The 19614-nt window shown below is 33.1% G+C and overlaps 1 protein-coding gene across 3 annotated transcripts in view; it reads right to left on the bottom strand.

The window, feature by feature from the left end:
- Positions 1 to 19614, bottom strand: part of CNTRL (centriolin) — an 89397-nt gene that overhangs the window by 33953 nt on the left and 35830 nt on the right. For all 3 annotated transcript variants that reach the window (XM_051979547.1, XM_051979544.1, XM_051979545.1), the window contains 11 exons: positions 18373 to 18593; positions 16408 to 16584; positions 15683 to 15817; positions 12345 to 12490; positions 11415 to 11622; positions 10464 to 10643; positions 9491 to 9670; positions 5119 to 5235; positions 4145 to 4289; positions 2751 to 2899; positions 1406 to 1586 (listed from right to left, as the gene is read on the bottom strand). In XM_051979547.1, the coding sequence (XP_051835507.1) occupies positions 1406 to 1586; positions 2751 to 2899; positions 4145 to 4289; positions 5119 to 5235; positions 9491 to 9670; positions 10464 to 10643; positions 11415 to 11622; positions 12345 to 12490; positions 15683 to 15817; positions 16408 to 16584; positions 18373 to 18593 (1839 nt within the window). The remainder of the gene's footprint in view (positions 1 to 1405; positions 1587 to 2750; positions 2900 to 4144; positions 4290 to 5118; positions 5236 to 9490; positions 9671 to 10463; positions 10644 to 11414; positions 11623 to 12344; positions 12491 to 15682; positions 15818 to 16407; positions 16585 to 18372; positions 18594 to 19614) is intronic.

The raw sequence follows: 19614 nt of genomic DNA, 5'->3' as shown, positions 1-19614 counted from the left end.
TGTCTTGGATACTTACTAGCTATATGACTATGGTCACTTGCCCCCTTTCAATCTGTTATGTTCCCTGTAAAAAATAACAGTGCTTGTCTCACAGAATTGGTTTAAGGATTGAATGAGAGAATATAAAGCACTTTGCTAACTTTAAATATTTAAATTTTTTATTTAAATTATGTTTAAAATTTAAATATTAGCTATTATTATTCTCTTCATTTTATTGATGAGGAAATTGAGGCTTGATAGAAGTTAAGTGACTTCTGGGGTTATGATAACTGATTTAGGATTTGAACCTAGTTCCTCCTAACTCCAAATTCAGCACTTACTATGAACACAGAAGAAATAATTCTATTTTTAAATAATTCTATTAAATAGATACTGAGATGAAAAAAATCACATACAACAGAATGGCAACCAATTAGTTCAACATTCTTTTTGTTGTTCTTTTTTTATGGCATTTTATTTTTCTAAATACATATAAAGTTAGTTTTCAACATTTATCTTTGTAAAACTTTATGTTTCAAATTATTCTCTTTTCCCCCACTTTTCTCTCTCCCCAAGACAGCAAGCAATCTTACATTGGTAAGTTAAACATGTGCAATTCTTCATTTCCACATTAATCATGCTAAGTAAGAAAAATCAAATCAAAAGGGAAAAAACACAAGGGAAAAAAACCCCAAGCAAACAAGAAGAAGAAAAAGGTGAAAATACAGGTGAATATTCTTTTTCCCTGGCATTCTTCCACTATACCAGATGAGTTGCTATATACCTTCCTTCATATGTTTACATATGAAGCTCCCACAGTTTTACTGCAATATCAAGCTGGCAATATCAAATGCTGACATTTCTATAGCATTTTAATACTTCAATATCATCTTCTAAGAAACTTGGGAGAGGGAAAATGAACATTATTATCCCCATTTCACAAATAAGGAAATGAAGATCAAATTGGTTGAATAATTTGCCCAATAATATCACTAGGAAATGTCAGAGCCAGGCCCTGAATACCTTATTCCAGAATCCCAAAATGTGAAGACTTCCTACTTCAGCCTACACCTAAATGGGAAATTCCTCTAAAATAATTCTGATGTGGTCATGCAGTCTCAAATTTATTCCTAATCTAGGAACTTTATAATACATTCCACTATCTCTGAAATACTTTGGCTTATGTTTTTGAAACTAATAATAATTTAGCTTCAACAGTAAAATGGAGATAATAACAGAACCTATCTCACAAAATTGTTTTGTGAAGATAAAATGAGATAATATTTGTAAAGCACACACAGAAGGCACTTTCCTTCTTTTTTAAATTTACCTTAGCTGTTACTTCACTTACACATTTCTGCTAAAAGGAGGTAGTTCTTTTTCTCAGTGGTTAGAAATTGAATATCCTTTATGTGATCCAACTGACCTTTGTTTGAATAAATCTTATGCAGTCCACTTCTAACTGGAGAATAAATCCAACATCCTGATGCAACATCTTTTCTCTCAATTTGATTCCCAGGGCCATGTTCCTTTCGGAGTGGGATGAAAGATGTGCATTTTAAGCCAATACCAGAATCTTTTGTACTCTGAGACCTGGGACTAGAAACCTAAAATAGTTAACAACATAACATTTTTATAAACAAAATCTTCATTTCTCTGACTCACTAATTCTAGAAACTTATGTAAAAAGTTGTGCTTTTGTGTCATTAAAATATAATTCCAATGGCCAACAAAGGGAAGGAAATGGATATAAAATATTGGTATCTGACTAATAGGAACTAGAAATAAAATATAGGACCTTCAGGAATATTGCAGTTAATCTCAGTACCTCCTAATTTGAATTACCTAAAAATTATAGAATGTTATAGTTTGAAGAAACCTTAAAAAGTGACTATTAAAGAGGTGAAAGAGATCTTAGAACATGGAACATTAAAATACAGGTTTTTCAACTTTGAAGGGATCTCAGAGATCACATAATTTCATTTAGTCCTAAAAGCATTTAGTAATCCCAAGACACTGGGGGAAAAAGGCAAAATGAAAAACAGTTCTTGCTCTCAAGGAACTTATATTCTAAAATGAAGAGGTGCAAGGCTCATTGAAAGGAAGTGACTTACACAAGATTACACAACTAACTTGTGGCTAATATTGTATCACTACTGAAAAACACAGACTAAGATTGAATGCAACATATTAAAAAAACAAGTGGTCAAGTTTTATTAGAAATATTTTATGAAAATGAATTGGGTAATAATATTTGAATTAAAAAAAATCCTCCCCCCATTTCCTAAATCAGTATGGTACAAAAGGGCGAAAAACACAAATCCCAAAACAAAAACAAATTAGATATTAAGTCAAAATAATAGGGTCCAAGTCCTCCTAGCTTTGTGATTAAGGGTAAGTAATTTTATTTCTCTGCTCCCCAGTGAAATAGTTATAAAATCAACATCTATGAAAGTGATGAAACATAATAACGATACTTCTTTAAAGGGCTAAGAGAAAAACATTGTTAAAACATACTGTACACTTTTCAATTTTAATAAAATTAAACTTCCTTGGGAAAGTTCCATTTTTTTTCTATAGACATTTAAAATACCAAGGCCCCATATTTGTATATTTGAATAGAATTTTTTTGTCTTTTATCTGGGAAGGGAAGGGTCATTTTCTGATTTACCACCACACTTAGGAAAAAGACATATACTCTGTCATTCTTTCCCATAGAAGAGTCATGGTTTACCCCTTCATTGTGCCCCATTACCCAAGAGATTTCATACTTTTGATGATGATGATGATGGCATAAAGTACCAATATCCTCGTCTCTTGAAAGGATCTGCTATGCTGCTAATGTAATCATTTTGATGAGAAAGGGTACGTCGGAGTTCTGTGATTTCTTCCAATAGACTTTCTATTTCCCCTTTGCTGTCTGTAAAGGAATTGTAATACTCAGAAGTGGGAGTAAAACCATAGTATTTATTTCTTCAAAATATCTGCAAAGTACTAATCCATCAGAAACAATAAATCTTAGCAGAATATATGTTTGTGTGTGTGTGTGTGTATATGTATACGTATTTACAAATATATATATTTTAATGCTGTTTTAATGACTCCTCTGAATTCTCATTCTCTTCTCAATTTCTTTTCTTTCTTTTTAAAAGTGAACATTATTTTATTTTTTCCAAATATATAGTTTTCAACATTCATCCTTATAAGGACCCACATGTACAAAAATTTTTGTAGCAGCTTAGTAATATTTTAAAGCTGATTTTAGAATTGGACTTTTTAAAAACTTGTGACATTTAGATCTTATAGATTCAAGTACTTATATTGGTACTTTATGTCAGGGCCAATGTGTTATTATTTTACTAAATATTCTCATCACTGAATTATTATTCAATACATTTATAGCTGGGCACAACTAGATGGCACAGTAGAGTGTCAGGCCTAGAGTCAGGAAGACCTGAATTCAAATCCATCTTCAGACCTTTCCTAGCTATGTGACCATGAGTAAATTACTTAACCTTATTTGCCTCAGTTTCATCATCTATAAAAATGAGCTGGAAGAGAAATGGCAAACCTCTTCAGGATTTTTGCCAAGAAAACTACAAACAGGTCACAAAATATTAGATCTGACTGAAAATGATTAAACAACAATAAAACGATTTTATAGTTATACTTTAAGGATGATATAATTAGTTTAAGTATCCATTTCTACCAAAAGAGATTCAACTCTTCCATATCTTAGTCGAATGTATATTGCTATAGTTAAACAAATTAATCTTTTATTTGGTGGCTAACTCCTAGAGATGAGCTTTTCATCCTTCCCAGGGTAGCACTTAGATGAGACACATAATCCATGAGCAGGTCCACATTAGAAACCTTTCCAACATGATAGGACCTATCAGAATTTATATCCTGAAAGTAAAGCCTTTAAGAAACTCAGGATCACCTTCATGGTAGCAGGAAGCATCAGAAAAGGATTTAGCAGAAACTCTCCATTAAAGGATAATATTAATGAAATTTATGTTTAATAACCATTAAATAATTTTCTGAAGAAGGTAAAAGTAGTAGAACAATTTAATTTTAGAAAAGGAAGATCTGAATGAAAAGGAGAAACAGAAATAAATTACTTGTATGAAATGGAAGGAGAAATCAAACTAAAATACTTTACCAGCCCCAGTCTGATCAAGTAAACTCCATAGCCTTTCAATTTCTGCTCTTTGTCTTTTCATTATATCATTCAATTGATCAATTTCTAGCATTTGGGAATTTGATCCAAAGGTACCTGTATCTGCTTTCTCCATTTCAATTTGAAACTGTTAAAACAAAAATAACCAAAGTTCCAATTAAATTCCTTTTTAAAGTACTTACCTTTACCAAGTATACCTTATTCCAAAAATCTTTACCATAGCATAATATGATAGGGAGGACTCAGAACCAGGCTATGACTCCTAGGTTTATTACTTCCTAATTGTGTGACTAGGGACAAATCACATAAGCTTCTGAGTCTGGTTTTTATGCATCACAAAATAAGAGCACTTTGTAAACCTTAATACCTACAGAAATGTGAGCTATCCTTTTTTAGAGCAGACAGCTATTTGTGCTCATAGCTCATACTGCTTTATGTGAGACTGCACAACAAAACTTGAGTTCTCTATCATAATAATTTAGTTTCAGAATTTCATACAGCATATTAATAAAAACCCTGCCAAGAAAAGGCTAAAGGAAGCATATCCTTTTCCATTTTGGTGTCTTTGTTTATATATCTCCCTAATTTGGAAAGTTACTACTCTTCCCCATTTCTTTTTAATGAATTTTCTTATCCATTCTTCAAGGATTAGCTCAAGGAAGCTTTCCCTGAGTATTTCTTCCCACCTTACCCAAAAGTAGGGTTCTATTTCTTTTTTTCCTTAAAATGTAAAATAAAACTCTGTCCCTCTTACATTATTATATTCTATTTGGCACATATTGATGTTTATGTCCTATAGTCTCTCCTTGGACTGAGTCTTTGAGGGCAGGAATCATGTTTAATCAACTTTCTTCTATCGGTTAGTGACCACCAGTGTCTTGTTTATTGTAGGCATTTAATAAATACTGCACAGAGCAGGTGCTGAATAAATCAATGATCAAATGAGATGCACTTACTTGCTTTTCTTTTTGTGTCAGAAGGTTCTGCAGTAGCTCAATTTCTGCCTCGGCTCGGGTGAGATCCCGGGCTGCCTGGGCTGCCTGCTTGCTGAAACGCTCAGCTTCCTGGAGCCTCTAATGTGACAAAGAAGGTTCAGAAACAATAAGGGCAAATTCTTCTTTCCATTTTTTTAGTCTTACTAGTCTTCACATGCTTACCCTTCCATGGGCCTCCTTTGTATGATTTCCAATACCAGAAAGCCTTTTCATATTTCCAGATCTCACTTGCCTTGCAAGCCCTTGTTCAGGTCTTGCCTCTTTTATGAAGTGTCTGCTGTTTTGTGCTTACTGAGCTCTCTCTCTCTTTTTGGTGAGCTGCTAATAGTGTATATAGACTACAACAGATTATCTAGCACATAATAAAGGAGCCCTTCAAAGAATGGGAAGAGCTAGGGTCTTGGAAATAAAACTCATTCCACCATGGCTAGCGGCATAAATCAACCTTCCTCTAAGGTCTTGTTCAGGTGCCACTGCTTGCTCCCCCAGAAGAAAGCAACCTCTACTTTTTTACTTCACATTCTACCTTGAATCACTTGTCTACATTGCACTGGTCTACCTTTCCCTTTAGGAGCAGGGGCTATGTCACTTTTCATCTTTGTATCTAGGACTTTGCTTATACAGCTTAATAAATTTTTTTAAAACTTGAAACATTAGTCTTTGTTCCCCAAAAACAGTACTTTGCAAATTCTGCAAGAGTTTGTCTCATATTTCTCCTCTCCATATATTCGAGGTCCCACTTAAATTGTACTACTAAATATAAAATCCTACACATACCCTACCACATTCTTCTCTCCTTGTTTTTGTTCACGTTATTCCTTCCTCCTCCATCTCTACTTGTTAAAATTTTATCCATTAAAAAAAAATAAAACAACAACATCAATAATAACAACCACTAGCATTAATATAGGTTTCCAAAGTACTTTTCTCATAACTCTAATGAGTTGGGTAGTGAAAGCATTAGTAACTTTGTTTATAGATGAGAAAACAGATTGACAGTGGTTAGGTGACTTGCTTATAGTCACTCAGACAGTAAGTGATAGAATCAGAATGCCTTGTCTTCTGAGTCCGTCATCCTTTCCACTTGAATGTATTTTCCTACAGGAACCCTTCTTTAATATTTTACTAACCAAAAATGATCTTTCCATCCTCAGAATTTACCTAGCACTTTGTACACGTCTTATACAATAATATATAAATGACTATAGCACAAAGTGAAACATTAGGCTTTGCATATGTGTCTCTCGACCCTGTTGCCAGGATAGAAATAGAGATCAGACTGGTTCTTTTTGGTGTCTCCAGCAGCACTCTTAGCACAGGGGCCACAAGGTGTGGGGCGACTTAAATAATTTATCAGGTTAAGATTATTATAGCAAGTGCTTAACTAATCTTTAGTAAACTGAACTGAGAGATACAACATAGTATGAGGTTTCCACTAAGGGTCTTGAATAATGATTAATTCAACAAATCTTTTTTAAACTCCCACTGTGTATAAGGCATTTGGGGCACATAGATAAACTGAGCACAGATAACTGTCCTGATGGAATTTTTATTTTACTGAAGGAGACACAACATGTGCACAGTTGAACAGATATAAAATACAAGCAACACAAAATACTTTCTAGAGGCAGAGAACGCTCACAACTGCTGGGGATAGTTAGATCAGGAAAGACCTTGTGCAAGACGTGGCCCCTGAGTGGGAGAGGGGTCTGAAGATAAAATTTCTGAGTAAGACTGGAACATTGTTTATGGAAAAACCAGTATATCAGTTTGACTGGAACAAGAAGAATATGAAATAAAATTAAAGAAATATGTCGGGCAGAATTGTGAAGGTCTTTAAATATCACACTGAGAATTCTGTATTTTATCTTAGTGGCAACAAGGAACAGCTAACATTTTCTAACTAGAAAAGTGAGATGAATACTATTTCAGGAATACTAATTTAATAGTTATGTATGTGGGTCCATGATCTAGGCATAAAGAACGAGATTATAAATAAATTAGAGGAACATAGGATAGTTTATCTCTCAGACTTGTGGAGGAGAAAGAAATGTGTGACCAAAGATGAATTAGAGACCATTATTGATCATAAAATAGAAAATTTTGATTATATCAAATTAAAAAGCCTTTGTACAAACAGAACAAATGCAAACAAGATTAGTAGGGAAGCAACAAACTGGGAAAACATCTTTACAATTAAAGGTTCTGATAAAGGCCTCATTTCCAAAATATATAGAGAACTGACTCAAATTTATAAAAAATCAAGCCATTCTCCAATTGATAAATGATCAAAGGATATGAACAGACAATTTTCAGATGATGAAATTGAAACTATTACCACTCACATGAAAGAGTGTTCCAAATCACTATTGATCAGAGAAATGCAAATTAAGACAACTCTGAGATATCACTACACACCTGTCAGATTGGCTAAGATGACAGGAAAAAATGATGATGAATGTTGGAGGGGATGCGGGAAAACGGGGACACTGATGCATTGTTGATGGAGTTGTGAACGAATCCAACCATTCTGGAGAGCGATCTGGAATTATGCCCAAAAAGTTATCAAATTGTGCATACCCTTTGATCCAGCAGTGTTTCTATTGGACTTATACCCCAAAGAGATACTAAAAAAAGGAAGGGGACCTGTATGTGCCAAAATGTTTGTAGCAGCCCTGTTTGTAGTGGCTAGAAACTGGAAAATGAATGGATGCCCATCAATTGGAGAATGGCTGGGTAAATTGTGGTATATGAATGTTATGGAATATTATTGTTCTGTAAGAAATGACCAACAGGATGAATACAGAGAGGCTTGGAGAGACCTACATGGACTGATGCTAAGTGAGATGAGCAGAACCAGGAGATCATTATACACTTCGACAACGATATTGTATGAGGATGTATTCTGATGGAAGTGGATTTCTATGACAAAGAGACCTAACTGAGTTTCAATGGATAAATGATGGACAGAAACAGCTACACCCAAAGAAGGAACACTGGGAAACGAATGTGAACTATTTGCATTTTTGATTTTCTTCCTGAGTTATTTTTACCTTCTGAATCCAATTCTCCCTGTGCAACAGGAGAACTGTTTGGATCTGCAAATATGTATTATATCTAGGATATACTGCAACATATTTAACATATATAGGACTGCTTGCCATCTTGGGGGGGGGGGGTGAAAGGAGGGAGGGGAAAAAACGAAACATAAGCGAGTGCAAGGGATAATGTTGTAAAAAATTACCCTGGCATGGATTCTGTCAATACAAAGTTATTATTAAATAAAATAAAATTAAAAAAAAAATAAAATAAATAGTTATGTATGAAAAGAGGATTAAAGAAGGAAGAAATTGGAAGGAAGAAGACCAATAAGGAATTTCTTCTACAGAGTAGGAGAGAAAGATGGATGACAAACCAAGCTAAGAAGTAACTTACTGGAAAGACTGGAAAGAAGGAAATGGATGGAAGAGATATTGTGGAGGTAAAATAAACAGCAAGTGCTTAATTGTTTGTTGAATTGAATTGAAGGTAAGGATTTTATCTTATTGAGCACCTAATTTGGCACACTGTAAGTATTTAATATTCATTGAGTTGAAAAGAAGTGAGAATGAGAACTGGATTTTATACTTTAGTGTTCTCTATTGTGTCTACCATGGGGTGGAAGACATATGTAGTAGAGTTCATAGTATTTTTGTAGGAAAAGTATTGAATTGTTGCCTTTATCTATTAGTCTATTTATCTATTAGAGACATGATATATAAATGTAAGAGATAAGAAGGTAGTTCCCTGGATCCCAAAGCAAACACTACAACATGAAAAAGGAAAAGAGTTTTTCTTTTTTTTGAACTGGAAAGGATCATACAAAACAGTAAAGCACAGAAGGAAATTATAGTTAAAGAAACCTTATATGAGATACTGTCAGAATATAAAACAGAAGCCCTGATACATAGAATATCAGCACATAGGACAGAGAATATTTGAAATACAAGGGGCCCCTGTCCACAGTTATACAGCTAATAGGAAGCAGAATGAGGAATAGAACCCAGTTTACTGATATCCATTTTTCTCCTTTTTTTTCTTGCTGAGGCAATTGGGTGCCCAGAGTCACACAGCATAGACTAATCCTTCAGAACAGGATTCTGAAATCCTGTTGATTTCAGAATGTTGGAAAGGACAAAAAGGCCCCTACTTACAGTTAGGAATATGTTGAGATTAGTTTGCTAATAATCTAAGAAAATTCTTGAGAAATAAAGAATGTAAGATCCCACATGCTCAAAAAATATCAGCATCATTAGAAATATTCTCAGTGATATTTATCTAAACCCAGAATCACCTCAATACGATCTTGGTTAATCCTGAGGACAGTCCCATGGAGTGACTTCAGCTGGTCCTTGGCAATGCAGAGCTCTGCAGTTGCTTGTTTATCAGATGCAGCCACAGCCGCCTTTAGCTCCTTCAATTCTCTATCTAAACCAAGGAACTGCTTCTGGGACTTGGCCTCTTCTAGCTTTTTCTAGGGAAAACAAAATACAAAAACATAAAACTGAAAGCAATGAGTTACTTTATAGAATGAGATTTCAAATAAGGAAGGAAAGAAAAAAACCTATCACAAAAGAGATGGCGCAAGATATAGGAAAAGATCACCAGATCTGAGGCCAGAGGACCTGGGCTGGGTTTCTTACATGTTCTGCTACATACTGTATGTATGTGATAAAATGTACAATCTCTGGAACCCAATTTCTTCAACTCTACAAAGAAGGATTAGATAACTGCAAAAGTGTTATGATCCCAAATAGTTAGACTATTTGTTTCTCTTACATTGCAAATTATATTTTACCCTATAAATAAGCGACCTGGAATCAAACTGGTGATCACTGTCAGTTTTAACATCGACATTCTGGAAATCATGATTTTTATCAACAACAGCTGTTAACATTTTTATGAGAATTTTGACGTTTTCCAAAGCATTTCTCTTACAACAATCCTACAATGGAAATAGTATGCATGTTAACATCTCTGGGGCACATAGAAATTAAGTGACTTGTACAGATGCCCAAAGAGTGCTTTGTAAAATGTATGGCATGACCAGAAATGGAAGCTATCACTCCTATGGTCACACAAAAAGTAATAAATACTTTTATTAATTAAAATTTATTAAAAAAATAAATAAAAAAATAAAAGAGTCTGAATTTAGGCCCAAAGTTTTTTCCCTCCCTTTTTATACTTCCTGCCTCTCAATTATAAGAATTTAGAAAAAGAATTAAAACAATATTTTAAAAGATTGATACTGTTTTCTTCTCCCCCACCTTATTCTTTAAATCTTCTAATTGTGTAAGAATCCTCTCCTTTTCCTCATCAGCTTCTTGAAGTTGAAGATCTGTGAAGCCCTGAATTTCTTCCATACTTCTTAGATTTTCTTGCAAATAATGAATTTCATTCTCCAGTTGTCGAATTTTGGCTTCATGCTGCCTTTTATCAGACTGAATCTGTAAAAGAAATAAGATTCAATTATGGTTTTCAATCAAAGTTATTAAAGAACATTGTCAACAAACTTTCAGGGAAGTTACAATTGCATTATCAAAGGATGAAGTTTCTTATAAAAGAACTGTGCAGGAAGACAAATGATAGCTTAAGTTTGATATGTGAGAGACATGATATATAAATGTAAGAGATAAGAAGGTAGTTCCCTGGATCCCAAAGCAAACACTACAACATGAAAAAAGAAAATGAGTTTTTCTTTTTTTTGAACTGGAAAGGATCATACAAAACAATAAAGCACAGAAGGAAATTATAAAGAAACCTTATATGAGATACTGTCAGAATATAAAACAGAAGCCCTGATACATAGAATGTCAGCACATAGGACAGAGAATATTTGAAATACAAGGGGCCCCTGTCCACAGTTATACAGCTAATAGGAAGCAGAATGAGGAATAGAACCCAGTTTACTGAGTATCCATTTTTCTCCTTTTTTTTCTTGCTGAGGCAATTGGGTGCCCAGAGTCACACAGCTAGGAAGTGTTAATGAGACCACATTTGAACTCAGGTCTGGCACTCTAACCACTGCTCCACCTAGCTGCCCCTAAGTATCCATTTTTCAAAGACCACATTTCACAGAGGATTTCAGTTACACTCAGCCTTTGTAACAAAGACATTGTTTCTATCAGAAGGGAAACACTGTAATCTGCCAAGTAAAAAGAACTACTCTTCCCCTATAGCTGGATTATTATCATTTAGTTCTTGAGCTTCTTTCTTACTTTTGCATCTGCAGCTTTTTCACAGGATTTCCTATACTCTTCTTGTCCTTCTTCCAGTTGTTCCTTTTGAAATGCCATTTCTTCTTGCAGTCTTCTCTCTCTACTTAGTGCCTCCTCCTTTTCCTGCTGGGCATGTGAAAGAATTTCATTGAACTTCTTCTGTAAATCAGCAAGACTTTTTCCTAGAACATCTGAAGGATTGAGGCACCTGCCAGAGGAAAAAAAAAACCCAACACATGTACAATATAAACATAAAATGTCAGTTTATAATACAGCAATATGAAAAAAGGATACTGCTAATCAATGCAAAATTATGACATTTGATATAAGGTATTTAATAATCAATATTTACTGAATTTCAATTATTTGTAAGACATGACATTGGGCTCTCTTCACAATAGCAAAATAGAAAGAACAGAGTACTTTGCCATTAATTCACTGTATAACCCTGGGCAAGTCAATTGTTATTAGTTTTCAGTTTTCTCACAAAGTGGAGAAACAAGAAAGTACTCAATGGTTCTTTTCTAGTACTAATAATCTATTGATTCAAGTGGTTTTAATAATTGTTAACAACTAGTTAATAATAACAGTAATTGAAATTTGTAAGATTCACAAAATATTTTTCCATATATATCTCTCAAATTCAATGTATTCAATATTCTTCCCTCTTAAAACCATCCCTCTTGCTAACTTCCTTGTTTGTTAAGGAAACCCCATCCTTTAGAAATAAGTTGTTATTGTTTACCAAGGACATGAGACTTGTAAAGAAGATGTAGATAAGTGACAGAAAGTTGAATTTTCTTGTCATTAAAAATACAGGCCTTATAAAAAGTTTTATGAAAAACTTTTCATTCACCTAATCTAATGTCTCTATATTTTCAGCTTTAATAATTTAGCATCTTATTGATATCTTATTGAAAAACAATTTACCTAATATCCCCAAGTCCTGTTTCCAATTTTTGCTTCAATTCTTCCACACGAGCTGCTACTTCTTCTGGATGAAGCAACCCATCGGCCATTTGATCAAGTTCATTTTGAAAATCTTTAAGCTGTTGTTTTAAGATACCATTGTCATCCTAGAAAAATAAAGGAGGTTTCATGTTCTTGAAAATTACAGTTTGTGCTTCTTATCATAGAACAATTTTCATATTTCCCTCTGGCCTATTTTAAATTTGAAAACAATCTTTTCCACAATATGTAGGTCCATGTACCAATTAAAAACTAAAAGTTAGCAATTACAGCTTCTAAAAGAATTTATATTACTATTTCTGTATGATGAATTTCCTTTGCATTTGCATACTCAAACTCTAGTTATTTCATAGGCAAAATAGGTTTATGATTTCCTGAAACAAAACAATGTTTTTGGTATCTTTCAAATAACAAGTAACTGCCAAAATACTCATTACTTTCAATGCTTAGTATTTCCAAGATATAGTAAAAATCCAAAGCTGAGAAAGCTACTAAGATTCTTTTTAAATGTCTCATCAAGTTGTGCTGTTGGGGATGTTGAAGCGCTGGCAGGTCTTACCCCCACCAAGTTTAAAACAATAGAGTAATGGCACCTAAAGATTAGCCTTGCTAGATACAGTTAGGATCATTATCAGAAGGCTTGTACTCAGATGATTTGTTTTGGCCTTGGAAACTCATAAAGATTTCAGGGATTCTTGACCTTTTTTATATTATGGTCTCTCTTGGCAGTCTAATGAAACCTAATCTCAGAATAATATGAATAGCGACCCCTTCTCAAAATAATATTTTTAAATGAATAAAATATGATCACAAAGAAAATTTGTAACTGTATACTAAAATGTAATTGTCATAATATTTTTTAAAACCGGTTCATAGAGTTCAAGATCCCTTAGTGTAAGGTATAGAGGAATTTTGATCTGCTTTAATAGAATGAATACTCACACCAATGAAATAAGAGATTCTCAAAGTATGGAAGTAAAAAGGCCAATAAAGTCAAGCTCTTTTATTTGCCGTCATTCTATCTCCAAAAACTGAATTAGTATATGGGAAATCCAATATCATTCTCTACCCAAAAAACCTATCTCATTTATAAACTACTATATAACATACAAAATATATAAGAGCTCTGTGAAGTAATAAGGTAAGTTTTCTTCTTTAAATAAGGCTGAGAGAGACTAAATGACTCACCTCTAAGATTAGTTATTAGCAAGTGGTACAGCTAGGACTAGAACCCAGGCCTTCTTGTACTGTTTGATTTTTTTTTTTTTGTATATCTTCTCTATAGTTTATAAAGCAGAATTTACCATAGGATATGTACATCTTGGGTACTATTCAAAAAGTTTTAGCAAAAAGATTTCATTAAAGTCTACTTAACCCATTTGGTAATCCCATAGCAAAGATCCTGAAAACAGGTTTTATAGCAAGACTCTGGAGAATGTAAAAGAAGACTGGCTTAAATTTATACCAGTGGAGTTCATATTCCTTTGTCATTCATTAAAAAACAAAAGTAAATAAAATAGTGGTTCTTTTTTTATGTTTGCTCCAAAGGTTAAACTAAAAGTAGCTAAAATTAAATTCCACATTTAACTCTACATTATTTTATTTACTCACAGAATCACCAAATCTCATTATTCAATCAACAAACAGCTATTAACTAGTTAGTGCCCCAGGACTAGAGAGGAGATGCAAAGTTTAGATAAGATATATCCTACCTCATGAAGCTTACAGACTAGGATAGGATAAGACACCAATATAGATAACTATAATACACACTACTAAATGAGAACTATAATTTAGAAGTGTAATACTCAGTATTATGTGAGGTCTGAGGGGAAGGACCATGTAGCAAGTGAAGTTAATATTTAGAGTATATTTAGAAAGGAAAGAGTTTTATAAATTATGAAGCCCTATAGAAATTCAAAATACCATTAATGCCATTTTACATCTATTATATTACTACTACCACCAATTTGTTTCATTGTTGCCTTCTATTCATGAAGTTAAAGAGAGAATATATCCCAGTTACTACAGAAAAGACCTTTAACTTTTTGTATTACTATAACAACCACAATATACAATTTCTTCACCTTAACCTCAAAATGACTGTCATTTGAGAAAATGAAGGCAGAATCTTTTTTATGGTAGTCTTCTACTTCTTCAAAGCACTTATTGCAACAGCTAGGTAATGCAGTGGATAGAACACCAGCCCTAAAGTCAGGAGGACCTAAGTTCAAATCTGTTCTCAGACACTTAACATGTCATAGCTGTGTGACCCTGAGCAAGTCACTTAACCCAACTGCCTTAGCAAAAAAAAAAAAAATAATAAATAAAATAAAGCCTTTATTAAGTTTCCCAGGAATCTATAGATATATTGACTATTTCAAATCTGGTCCTTTTAAACTAATGGACAATGTAAGACATCTTTGAGATCTATGCCTGGACAACTATAAAGTCCTTTTGCTTCTAGTCTCTCCCTTTCCAATCCATCTTTTAGACAGGTGTCAAAGTGTAGTGCTTTAGGGTCAAAAATAAACTCTTCTATTTGGTCTTTAAAGTCCTTCACAATCTGGCTCCAATTTACCTTCATAGCCTTTTTATACATTGTTCCCTTCATTCACTCAACAATTAAACCAAAATGAATTCCTTGCTGACTCTTGTACACAATGTTTTATCTTCCATTACTGTGACTTTGTAGAAGTTGCCTCCATGCCTAGAATGCACTCCTTTTTCACCTTTGTCCAGAATCTTTCATTTTTTCAAAACTCAGTTTAAATCTTACATGAAATGTTTCTTGATCATTCCAGTTCCTTTCTCCCTAGTTCTATTATTTTATATGAAAACACATAAACAGGTTCACAGAGTTCAAGTAAAGATCCCTTAGTGTAAGGTATAGAGGAATTTTGATCTGCTATAGAATGAATACTCACACCAATGAAATAAGAGATTCTCAAAGGGCTATTCCTTTTTTTGTCTTTATATCACCAGATTCTAGTATATAGTTATTACTTAATAGATACTTGTTAAGATTGATCCACAATAAAAATAACTTAAATTTATTACTTAATCTTACTGTTAAAAAGCAATCTATATATATATTAGCTCGATTTATATCCCTGTGAGATCCATAAAACAAATCTCATCTCATTTTGCAGATGAGAAAACTGAGATTGAGACTTACTTGAAGTTATATGGTTAATACAATATAATTCACAAAGAAAACACGAGAACCCAAGTTTCTTGATTACAAATAGGATCTTTTCTACACCCATCATTTACTTCTTAGTGTGATTAAAAATTACCTCCAGTTGTTTCACTTTTGAGCAAAGTTCATTGTTTTCCTGTTCCTTTTTTTCAGAGAACTGGGCCTTGTTGAGAGCATCTTCCAGGGCCTGTCTTTGATTTTCAAGTTCAGCTTGTAGAGTTAAGTGTTCTAACTGTCTCCAGAGAAAAGTCACATTAAAATGGATATAGTTCTTGCAAACTAATGTGAAATACAAAAAGATAAGCAAAAGCACTAAACTTCAGTTATTGTAATAATTCAGAACAATACTGTTTTCCAATGGAAGGGGAAGATTTTTGTTCATAGAAAAAAATAAAATTTAATTTTAAAGCATTTATATAGCATTTCTCAAAGCTCTTCTAGAAACTTCCCATAGTCAAGGCAAAAAATTCTCAAAGCACTTTAAAATAATAATAGTAGCTTGCATCTACATATAGTGTTCTCAAGTGTATAAGTTCTGCATTTATGTTATCTTATTAAATCCTCACACAAGGAAGGCAGGGGAAATATTATTAAACTTACTTTACTCACCAAGAAACTGAAATTTAGAGGCTTCTCCATGACCACAGAAAAAGTATTATATATAAGATTTAAGTACACATTCTCTGATTCTGAGGTAGTGCTTGCTCTCTCTACTGTTCCACCTGCCTTCAAAGTTCTGCATATTTTCTTCAGACACAATGAAAGGGAAGCTGGTCCCTTGAGGATATGCATGGTTCATGATGCCTTTACTCCAGCCCTCACCTGTTTGAGTCGCTTGAGCCTCTCTAGTTCCTCTTTGTGTTGGTTACTTTCAGCTTCCTTAGCTCTGAGCTGAACCTCAAGCTCTGCTTCATAGGCACTTAAATCTCTTTGGGTCTGTTGAAGGGACATATTTGCTTCTTGATGCTCCTGAAGTAACAATTCCATTTCAGCAAGTTCCTGAAAGTACATAAATTTTAATAATAATATTCCTAAAATGGCTATCATAATAATATTATGATTTGCAAAGCACTTTATATAAATGTTATCTCATTTGGTCCTCACAACCACCTTGGGAGGTTTCCTAATTTTTTCAAATTAGGAAACTGAGGTTGACAGAGGTTATGTGACTTGCCCAAAGTCATACAGTACATATCTGACGCAAACTTTGAACTCACATCTTCCTGATTCTAAGCCCATTACTCTGTCCACTGCATCACCTAAATCACTCAGAATAATATCTATCGTCTTTAAATCCACAGCCCTTTTCTAAAGGTAACATTGTGGTAACATATTTTAATATGTATAACCAAGAATCTCAAAGATGAAAAGGCTTTTAGAGGGTGTCTAGGTACATATGATATGTGAAACATGTACACTTTCTATGACATCTTTAACAGGTTGTCATTTAGTTTCTGGTTGAAATATTTCTAGTGATGAAAGAAATTTATAGACAGAGTAGTCTATTCCAAATTTGGACACTTCTGACTGTTTATCTCATATTGAACCAAAATCTGCATCTCTGTAATCATTTTCCTTCAGACCTCATTGGTACTAGTTCTGCCTTCTGGAGCCACATAGATATTTATGCCATCTTGCAAATAAATGACAGCTCTTTAAATATTTGAAGACAATATTCACATACCTTTTCTAAGACTTCCCCTTTTCCAGATTAACCATCATTATTTCTTTAAAATGACCTTTTTATGACCTGGTTTTAAGTCCCCTAAACAATCTGGAAATTTTTGTCAAATTTGACTCAACATTCCTGAGAAGAATACAATAAAACTATTATCTTCCTGGACACTAGATTTCTATCACTATAATCTAAGATTAATCACATGGATTTTCTGACTGCCATATCACAATGACACCTCCTGAAGATCCCAAGGACAATCAACATTAATATTATAATAACAGCTATATAAAATAAAAATCAATTTGAAAAAGAAATTGGCTGACAATGGTAAAACAATTAGTAAGTTACTAAGAAACCGTTCTGTAAAACAACAGTTCCAAGTGGTTGAATCAATTCCAAACTATCTCAGGTAGTTCACAGATTAAAGTTTATAGACATGTAGTTCATATACCAGAAGGAGTAATTTTAGTGAATACCAATAGCAACATAAATATAAGTAACCCAAAATATAATTTGTATTCATTTAAATTTATTCTTTTATTGGTGTTTGTCTAGCACCAGGTTTTTGGTTATTAAGCTGGGATTTGGTCGCAATATTATGGTTACAATTCTTGTAAGGGAGAATGATAAATTATAACAAAAATAATTCCTAAACAAATGAATTTCAGGTCCTAATTTTAGTGTGAAAAGAAATAGGGACCAAGTGGGGGCAAAGACTTGTACATGGTGACATATCAATTAGATTGGATACCAAACTGTATAACATTAAAAGTAGAAGGAACCCCTAGAACACAAAATGCTCTAATATATATTGTTACATTTAAAGGAGGATTTTAGAGATTCAAATCCCAATCACTTTTATAATTTGCCACACAGATTAGCAATTCAAAAAGCCCTTTAAAAGAATCTTAATTTCATTAGAGAAGGGAGTTAAGAGTTTGGAGTCTCACAATTTAAATGAAAAAAAATTCCAGGAAATTATTATTTTTAAAATGGTCACATGTCTTATATCTCTTTAATTTTTTTTCTAATTATGTTAAACCATTTACACATTAAAATTAAGTTTTTTAAATTTAAGGGAAGAGAAAGAGGCAAATGTGAAGTCATACTTTTCTCATATTTTCTGTATCCATAGCAGCAACTTCTAGTTCAATTTTTTCTTCTTCAAGTTTAGCCACTTTTTGCAATAAAATTTCTTTATCATTTTGTAGTGTTTGGCATTCCTCCTGAACCTTTGTTACCTGTCCTTTAACATTTTCAAGGTAATCTTGCAAGCCATTGATAATGCTTTCCAAATCCTTCTTCAAGGCTTCATTGACTGCTATTTGACCTGAACAAAAGGAAAGAGATATTAATATGGAAGCTTATGAAAAAAATGACTTCAAGGTATAATAATTACAGTATCATTGTTTTATATTATAATAAATTATGCTCCTTTATTATTAATAGCATAGTTATACAAATTACAAATGACATGTTATTTTTATTTCTGTTAACATACAGGAAGAGAAAAAAGCCATAAATGTTCTTGCTACTCAAAAAAGGGGACTGAAAAAAAATCAATATGAATTACTATTAACCCATGCCTATTTTCTAATATACACATATACTGAAGGAATATTGGATGAAAGAATAAGAAAGGAATAGGCAGGCTTTCACAAATAATAGTCCATAACTGACTACTTTCCATCAAATAATCAAAGTTATAGAGTACACAAGTTCAACTATATTGTCTGTTGATTATAAAAAAGCATTTGATCTGCTAGAACAAAATGAGGTCTTAAAGCTTAAAACAAAACATCTTTCATGAATGTTACAATCATACAGATCAATGTAAGATGTAACAAGCAACAACAAATTTGTTCACCATCTCTCAGATTATTAATAAGAAAGCATAAAACAGGGATATATTGCTAGTGTCAGCATTAGAATGAATGCAAAATTATTTATTAAGCACTTACTATGAAGAACATGAAGGATTTCTAACACAGAATTCAACTGAAAGAGTAATTCCCTATAAATGGTGAGGTCTTTCAGGCGATTCTACTTAAAGATGATATAAATGCATCAAGGCTGCAATCCTGAAGAGCTTCCTAAACAATAATTATTGTCATTCAAAAGTATTTGGCTTGACTATACATAGAGGAAAAACACCAAAAGGATGAAGGATACTTACTGTCCAGATACTCCTATATATGATTGGTTGGACAGCCCATAGGACTGATCTAATAATACATATGTTTTGTACACTGTAACTAGATAATGAATTGGGCCCAGAGTTGAAAAGCAAGAAGAGAATGGATTGTAATACATAGAGGAAACTGTACAATACTTTTAAAGACTCTTAATCT

The sequence above is a fragment of the Antechinus flavipes genome, chromosome 2, assembly GCF_016432865.1.
Source record: "Antechinus flavipes isolate AdamAnt ecotype Samford, QLD, Australia chromosome 2, AdamAnt_v2, whole genome shotgun sequence".
Taxonomy (NCBI): Eukaryota; Metazoa; Chordata; class Mammalia; order Dasyuromorphia; family Dasyuridae; genus Antechinus; species Antechinus flavipes.
This window is presented reverse-complemented; position numbering and strand designations above follow the sequence as displayed.